We start from the raw sequence: 9388 nt of genomic DNA, 5'->3' as shown, positions 1-9388 counted from the left end.
TGTTTTTTTTTGGAAAAGCTTGGCCTCCATTTACACCAAGGGATGTCAGGGATTTTCAAATAAAAGAAAACAGCGTGATTATCCAGTTTCATGGACTGGTGAGAAGGGAGTCTATTATCTCGGTCCCCTGCCCAGTGAACTTTTAAAACTAATTGGACACATTTTTCAAAAAAGGCGATAAGGCAGAGGATACACAGCAATTCCGTGTTCCAATTCATGGCTGTACACAACAAAATGTTCAGTGTTAAATCAACACTCACAGAGTACACATGGTCCCTATTGGACTCAGAAGTACTCTATTAAGAGTTAAATTAACACTGCACATTTTACTAAGTAGTAGTGCGCGTGTGTACACCTGTGTGCTGGCTCTGATAGGGTGGAGGTGAAGAGGCACGTGGGCTCGGCATTGGCTGGCAGGTAGGGGGCGTGGGCGAGCGCGTTTGATCTGCGAACGCGGGGGGAGTGGGTCAGAGAGACGGCGGGCGCGCGCCGCGCGGTCGCGTGGGCGGTTAAAGGCCGGACGGGAGCCGGGCTGACCTCTCCGCGGGTCGGCGCAGACCCGTGCGTATCACCCCCCCGAAGCCCCCGGTCGCCGGCTCGCTGCTCCTCTTTCCGGCCGTGGCCGCAGATGAAAGGCGCGACGCGGCGCGCGAGGTTACCGTGGAGATTCCCCCCGGGTCCGTCATGCTGCGACGCGCCGTCAGAAGCGCGCGCATGCGGGACCGCTGCCCCCGGTGACCTCCGGAGACATGAATCGCCAGCGCTGTGGGTCTCGCGGCCCCCACCGCATCCCACCCACATCCCCCCCAGTCTCTTCCCAGGGGAAATGTGACCCGTCTGTGACACCCCGTCCTCCCATGTTGATGTAACGCTGCTGCAATAACCGAGAATTCTTACGACATCACAGAAACATCATTTACATCATTTTTTTGTGTTTTTCAGGCGGTGTTGACTTAGGGATAAAAATGGAAGAAAAAAAAATGGTGTGCAGAGATCCCGAGGTTCCTTCTTGCTCTGACAGTTCTTATGTGCTCATTTGATTTCTCCCGATTGCAGATATATTAACAGGGCTGCCTTCCACACAAAAAGAATACATTCAATGAAGGAGTGAAGATCTTGCCCCTCTAATTAGGCTGGGAGAACTTTGTAAGGCTTCACGATGGGCTCTTGTGGTTTACATAGACTCATAATGCATTAAGGGATGTGTCTATAGCGAACAGGGAACTTCACAGAACTTTAAGTTCATAGGCAAACCTTCTCTGCTATGGCAGTGCTTTCCTCAAAGGAAAGGGTTCAGCAGAGTGTCAACCTGACTATTCATCTTAAGTAATGACAAGAGGATAATGCGTTTGTGTGCATCCTGATGCACCTGTAGCGTTGTGTAGGAGTAAGATGTGAATGCGCTCTGTCTACATTACACAACACAACCGTGAAGTCTTGCTGGTGTTTAGAGTCCACAAACTCAACCGTGTCTGAGAGAGAGAGAGAGAGAGAGAATGGCTGGAGGATTATAATTGTGAATGCATTTTCAGTGTTTTTATATCTGCAAGGTGTGTGTGTGTGTGTGTGCGCGCTTTGGAAGAGGCTCTGTGTTGGCAAACTGCATTCGCAAATTACACGTTTCAAAGGTCTCCGACATTAATTGAAACATTCCCCTCAATTCAATTCCTTGCATCAATAGAATCGCTTCCTTTTTAATAACACCATGCCACACACTTATTGCTGTCTTTATAAATCAACAGATCACAAGGCACACCTATCTGGGCCTCTGAAAACCATCGCTTTAGAGATGCGTTTCTCCTCTTCAAAAGCTTGTCTGTTAATGTTTTCCTCTCATCAAAGAGGATCAAAAATCTGAATTCACCTTAGACCTCCCCTGTCTGATGCACACAGCTGATAAACGGCCACTTTCTAATGCTTTTATCGCAAAACCGTTTCATCTTAATTTGATGTTTGTTTCCTGTACTTTATATGGATAAGGCTCAGAGCTTGCAGCTATAATTGTAGATCAAGCGAGATGTCATAACCGTGGCAGGGGGAATCTAGACTCCATGTCCTGCCAACGTTCTACACTGGAGGGGAGAGGATGTCGAGTGCATCCAAAGGATTTGATTGACAACCCACATAAAGCACAGCACAGCAACAGCATGGCAACCGAACCACCGCAGAGCACTCACTGAGTATAAATATTGGCTGGCTTTCATTTTACTTTACAGAATATTCAGATTGTAAATTATGACTAAAATTCTGATCATTATAATGGACACATACTTCATTCATTTAGCTAATTTATGGGTGGATATTTCAAAAAGGGAATTATAATAGAGACACTGGAGTATGTATGATGATTGCATGACCATTGCACAAAGAGTCCTTGAAAAACTTTCTTTTGGCAATAAATGTATTTTTGTTGTTAATAAGATTACATGCCATTTGAATTTAAATTTCTAATATTTTGTTAGCCAATCACCAGCCAACCTTATCATGTAGAATGTGTATTTCTTTAATTGCCACAGTAGGTACAGTCAAAGGTCTTATATAGAACTAGGTATTTTACATTTCAAGATCTAACTAGAAAGCTGCAGCTGATAATTTATTTGAGCTCATAAATTTAGAACTTGGCTATGGTATGTGTATCTCCAAAGCTGTAGGATTATTTCATTTTTTTGTAAAAGGAAACCATGACCATTGCTGGAACCACCATGACTAGTACTGACAGATAATAATTTTACCATATGTCATGTGCAGATTTCATTAAGCACAATACTGGATACACTATTGCAAATATTTAAAAATAGCCTCTTTTGAAACCAGAATGCAGTATGGAGAAATAAGAGCTTATTAAATCTGAAGTGTAGAGTGTAGGAGTGAGGTAGTTAAGGTATGAGGAAATATCAGAATATGATCAAAGGCATGAAATTTGGGTCTACTCAACTTCTATGTATTAATAGAACTCATTATAGCCAAACCAAATTACACTAATGCAATGCTATTTGGTGCCATTGCAATAAATCCTTTCCTCTTCTTTGGCCTGGAAATGGGGTTTACCAATAATCGGACGGTTTCACTCTGCTTCTAATGGAACAATCTGTGTCACCTTCATCACATCACCAAGAGCTGGAGACTTTCCAGTTTATTCATATTTTTTATATGAGTGATCAGATTTACATGTTTTTCCTCCAAATGTCCCCTGACCCTCTTCACACTACCAAGTCTCATGAACTCACAGAAAAACAAAATAGCTTTACTGCTTTGCTGTTAACCAATTAACATCAAAACCCTAACCCAAATAAAAAAATAAAGTTTACAAATAAATGGAAAAGAACAGGACATCGCAATTTCTGTATTTCTTGTACACAGTCCAACGCAGACAATTCACAAACTTGATACTTGATAAACTCAAGTATCAATAAAAATAGCAATTCAAAATATTCTAGTGAGTGCTGTCCAGTTTTTTTCATCTATCTATGATCCTTGAATGAGAATTGAGAAATATTAATCTAGTGTCTAATGGGGTGAGCCAAACACGATCACTCTCTTAAGGTAGTTACAGACCAGAGCTCTGCTTCCTTTTGTAGAACAGCAGTCAGAAACACATTTAAGCAAGGAAGAGCTATCTCTTCATTGGCTCAGTGGCAAAGTACAATATCATGGGAGTGAATTACCATTCTATCCAGTAGATATTTATGACTGATGCCTGCTGTAAGAAATTAATAGCATATCTCGGCTCACAAAATAAAGCACTGTGAGCTAGTTGAGGCTCATGTTAAACATCTGCTAAACAGAAGGGTGATTCAATACAAATATGACATTAAGCATTCTATAATACCTGGGACTGAATCTGAAAGGTATTGTATGCAGTCTGTTGCCTAATTAAGATAATAGTCAAGATAGTCACTGCTTTAGACTGATTTTAAATATTTCATTTGTTAAGTCAAATTTTTCACTCAGAAAGATGAGACCAAGATTCACTTGTGTCAGAGAGTGGCAAGATCAAAGTGTGGAGGTCTGAAGGAACTGCCCAAGAAAGGAACTAGGGTGTTATGGTTTTGGCATGTACGGCTGCCACAGCTCACGTCTTCATTGATGATGTAACTGCTCATAGTAGCAGCAGAATTAATTCTGAAGTGCATAGAAGCATCTTATCTGCTCAAGTTCAACCTCAATGCCTCAAACTCATTGGACAGTGCTCCATCCTACAGCAAGACAATGAACCCAAACACACAGCAACAAAGGAGTTTTTCAAAGCTGAAAACTGGAAAATTATTAAATGGCCAAGTCATTCACCCGATCTGAATCCAATTGAACATGCGTTTCATATGCCGAAGAGAAAACTTAAAGCAACCAGCCCCAGAAACAAGCAGGAGCTCAAGATGGCTGCAGTACAGGCTTGGCACAGCATCACCAGAAAAGATACTCAGCACCTAGTGATATCTAAAGGTCACAGACCTCGAGTAGTCATTGCATGCAAAGTATATGCAACAAAGTACTAAACATGGTCATTTTCATTTACGTAACATTAATACATCCCAAACATTCTGATGCCCTGAAATGGGGCCTATGTATTAAAAGTGCTGTAATTTCTACATGGTGAAACTACAGTGTATAACTACCCTATTATCTATTCTGTCACACCCTTGGGAGCTAATGTGCTCAAACAGAGCCATTCCTCCCTGTAGCATTGCAGGGGTATCACCACAAGGTGGAGGCCACAGTGGACGAGCGAGTACCTGATCTCCCCCCCATTCTGCCGTCCCTTTAAGGACACCCAACTGTTACACAAATCAAAATCTAGACCTGGGAATAGCATTGCTGCAGGACACACAAATTATGCATGTGCTGTTTTAAATTAATAAGCAGCATGCTATGATACTGAGACAACCCCCCACGTGCCCCGTTAAGATCACAGCACTAAAACAATGCGATCCAAATGCTGTGTGCAATGCATGCAAGAGGTATGGCCATTTTATCAGTTGCATCTCCTGCTGTTTGATAGCTGCAGCGCAAGCACTATGAAACAGCAATCTGTAGGACACACTCCACTGGAGGCCAGAGCAGGAGATATCTGCAACCAAGAAACCCCTGCCTCCCCAGGAATTCTGGCCATAGTCCCCATTTTTCATATCTGCAGACATCTACCCTCTTCATTTCCCTCTTACCAATACATCATACGGGCGAAAATGTTTAACACAAGGGTGAGAGCAGAAACGTTGTGCCTTGCACTATGCCTTTCAAGTTCCAGGCTCCAATCAGCTGAGCCCCTTTGCTGTGGCTCTGCTGTCATACATTCATATATTCAGTGGCTCTCATTGTCCACTGTAATGGCATATTTGTGTTTTAGGGGAAGCCGCGTGCATGAGGACTAGACTCATTGTTTGGCTGTGCTCGAGTGTTTTCATTATTCATCACTGACCAGCGAAGATACAAATGCACACAAGCAGCCACAATGTAACAGGAAATAAATAAGTAGGCGAAATAAATAAACACATACATAGAGAAATTGTGCCACGAGTTTTATCTGTGCAATGGCCTTCAAGGAAAACCAGTCGAATATGAGGAATAGAGTGCAATCACGCGCATGTTTGGGAATGATGGTGCGTTTACCTGAATCTCTCCTCATGGAGATAATTGTCACATGAGAGATCGATGGCTCGTTATACCAAGAGCATATTCTTTCAGGGGCAAAGAATTTCCACACATGCCCCTGTTTTCAGACATTATTTTTCTGTGCAGAAACATATATTAAATATAGATAATGTTTACAGTTACTGTCTTAATTTACAACTATAAATACGTTTTTTTTTTCAAAGGGACAGCGAAGAATCGTGCGAAATGATTAACCCCAATAAAATAACTATTCAGAAATTGGCATATTTTTTTAAAGCCAAAGTCAGCACCTTCAAACACACGGGGACACCAATAGAAAGAAGGCAGTTGTTCAGTACGGTTTCACCCGCTTTCCACGAGTTTAGTTGCTCTCGTGCGCGACTTCTTTGCGCGCATTTGTGCGGCGGCTTTCCGCTACACTGTGGAATGCTGCCAGCCTTGGCTCCCTTCCGTCCACATTCGAATCCAGATCCAAAGCCTTTGATCTTTTCGCTGTCTCCTTACCCGGAAGAAAAACCTTGCCCCCTCTCTCAGCTGGGATGAGCGCACACGTGGAAATGCTGGCTTCTCTCCATATTCTTACCAAATTTAGTCATACAAAGGCATTGGGAAGAAGAGGGGGGCCAAGGATGAAAGGGACTGCCGCCAGAAGATCAAAGGGAGCCGCAGCTCCGCCTGCTAACCCCACCTCCGTGCTTTATAAAGATCTGCCTCTTACTTCGGAGTTATTCTCACGCAATGTCTCCAGCAGCCCTCTCCCTTAGTTTTTTTGAATTTGGTCTCTTGAAATATTTCCGACAAGATGGAGCTCGCTTGTATGTATTTACTCATTCATACAGGCAATAATAATAATAAATGAATAAAAGGGCGGTTGTAGTGTTGCTTCTGATATCCTACGTTGTATAAATGTATACACAAACACACGCATTTACGTCCTAAACATAAAAACGTAGATGTATGCACAGGAAAATGTCCAGTGTTCACTTAGTTCAACTCTAACCGAATACATATGCGCCCAACTGAGAGCATATACTCTATAAGAGCTGATTTAATACAGAACATTTGAATGTGTACATGAATATCGAGACAAAAGAACAGGCTGGGAGGCCTGCAGGAAATATAAAATAAAAAGTAATTTGCTTTTGACCATATCCCGTAGGCCTATTTGCAGTAAAACTCAAACGATACTGAAATACGTGACAGAGAAGCAGGTATTTAACATCAAAAAGCCAACCAAAAAGTACACAACCTGCTATTTCATTATTATTTACAAAATATTTACCTACCAACTGACATTACAAATGACAAACTGTACTCTTTACAAGCTGTAATATTTGCATGACATCTATTTAAACCCTAGCAATATTTACAACATTATTATGTTGGAATGTTTTTTTGTTTCCAATTGCTACAATTTATTTAGAAGCTTTCCTTTGCTTGGCACGAGGATATCAAACAAAAATTTGCCAGAATTGACGTTTTCAGGTCTCTATACTAATTGAAAGATCATCACAAAACAATGTTCTCCTGTTTACCAAGTGAGATACATTTTCAGCAAGTATTCCTGCTGTTGCATTCCACCCAAGCACCACCCACGTGATGAGGAAATTTATTTATCCCTGTTTTAGGACTTAATCCTGATTAAGATTAATTCATAGGTCATACTATGAATTAATCTCAATCAGGCTTCATGCACACATGCATTCGTTTGAAGTTTTCAAAACCACAGGTTTGAATTTAAGTCATTTCATAAACAATTATCACTTGAATTATAGTTATGGGTTTCGTGAAAAACAAAAACAATTCTGTCAGTCTAAAATTCTGTTGACCTGTCAAATAATATATGCCCAATTTACAACATACAGCACCACATCAATACAATGTCAATTTAATGTAGAATAGGCTACATTAAAAGTCAGTGCATTTTCTACATGCAAATATACGTTTCACTTCATACAATTTGGTCTTTGACAGCAATTTTGATTTTGTACATTTTAAATAGTTAGAATATAAATATGACTGCACATGTTCAATTAAATACACCCATAGTGACACTGACATATAATTTCACGCAATGAATTATAAAATAATTTAAATGAACATTTCAGAATTTTTTAAAATCTGGGAAATAAAGGATATATATAAAGCGCTCCTGGAGATTATAAATAATATATGGCATAGGCTACTGTGTTGGGTTTAAACATTCATATCGCACACTACGCTTCTCTGTAGCCCATCACGCAAAAAGTAGCCTATACAACTAAATTCAGCTTCATCCTTCTCTTTTTTACATCATCGTAGTAATTTGTTACTGATTGGTGTTTGCTTCGTACACACCGCTCCCCCCGCCCATTGCTCTTTTTCCTGTCTGCCCGTTTGCCGTGTGCGATTTATAAACCTCTCTCTTCTCTCTCTCTCGGGAGTGTCAATCGGTGTGGTGTCAATCAGAGCGGCGGTTTCGCTTTCATCTTTACCCCCACAGCCATAGCAAGACGCAGAGCGGAGGAGGGGGGAGAAAGAGAGCTACATTCACTGACACACTCATAAGTGCTACAATACTTAACGGAGAGGAGCTGCGGCTCATAACTAATTCTGTAAACATCGAAAATATTTTATTTTAAACTACTTTATGACCTAGATTTGCTTTATGTTATTTCACGTAAAGGATGTAGAGTATTTACTAAAGTAGGCTAGCCTCCGTAAGATGAAATAAATGCAGACCACGGCGTACTTAACAGAGGAAGACGGGATTCCAGAGTCGCTTGTGAAAACAATCCAATTATTTATTTATCTTTATTTTTACTTTGCTGTCTTTTCCCTTTTTCTTTCGCCGAGGAGACATATGAGCATCCGGAGCATCAAATGGGAAATATTCTAAGTTTCACTTATTGTAATACGGTATTGGCTTGTTGATTTTTTACTGGGTCGCCGCAAAAAGAAACACCCGCATGTTTCTCTAATTTATAAGGCATATACGAGTTACGTATAATTTTGGTGATTTCTGAAGTTACAAGGCAGCGAACAGAAGATTCTTGCACAATGAATGTGCTCTAACTTTGCCGCGAACATTTCCGACTACTCAGGTGTGTCGGTTATTCTTTTTTTCTGACTACTTTAAAAATCCACAATAGCCTACTTAAACAATCATAACACAGAGCTCTCCTGTTGCTCTAGTCAAAACAGAAGACGCGTGTTTGCAGCCAACTACAGACTGCTCACTCACGAAACGCTCCAAGTGTGCAAACATTTCGTTTTCTGAAGTTTTCCTGTTCCTTTGGGGGATTTAGATTATTAACAAAACTGTTAGAGGTGCCTTGTTTGAGCAACTTACATTCATTTGAACCAAAATGCCACAGTTAGCTGGCGGAGGTGGCGGCGGGGATCCAGAACTTTGCGCGACCGATGAAATGATCCCTTTCAAAGACGAAGGAGATCCACATAAAGAGCAGATATTCGCCGAAATAAGTCACTCGGAGGAAGAAGGGGATTTGGCAGATATCAAGTCATCTTTAGTGAACGAGTCGGAGACGAACTCAAGCAACAGCCATGACGTGAGTGGATTGATTGAATTTGATGTATTGATAAGTAAAAGGAATGCTAATTTTACGGTGTTAATGATAATACAATCTATAGTTGGTCCAACAAACAAGGGAGGGGAATCCAATCCTAATTATGCATAGCTCATTCTAAACATTTAGGAAGTTCATATTGTTCAAATTACAATTGTTTTCACTTCTGAAGTAGACTTAAGCCCGAATAAAAATACAGCAATTGGTTAGCA

General features: G+C 40.9%; 1 protein-coding gene across 4 annotated transcripts in view; it reads left to right on the top strand.

Moving 5' to 3' along the window:
* Window positions 1–8027: 8027 nt before the first annotated feature.
* Window positions 8028–9388, top strand: part of lef1 (lymphoid enhancer-binding factor 1) — a 43167-nt gene continuing 41806 nt past the window's right edge. For 2 of the 4 annotated variants that reach the window (XM_064335195.1, XM_064335196.1), the window contains exon 1: window positions 8028–9158. In XM_064335195.1, coding sequence (XP_064191265.1) covers window positions 8955–9158 — 204 coding nt within the window. In that variant the 5' untranslated portion in view covers window positions 8028–8954. The remainder of the gene's footprint in view (window positions 9159–9388) is intronic. The other 2 variants (XM_064335194.1, XM_064335193.1) reach the window with 1 other exon arrangement.

Source organism: Anguilla rostrata, chromosome 5 (assembly GCF_018555375.3).
Source record: "Anguilla rostrata isolate EN2019 chromosome 5, ASM1855537v3, whole genome shotgun sequence".
Lineage (NCBI taxonomy): Eukaryota > Metazoa > Chordata > Actinopteri > Anguilliformes > Anguillidae > Anguilla > Anguilla rostrata.
Note: the sequence above shows the minus strand (reverse complement) of the source record. Positions and strands in the feature narration are given on the sequence as shown.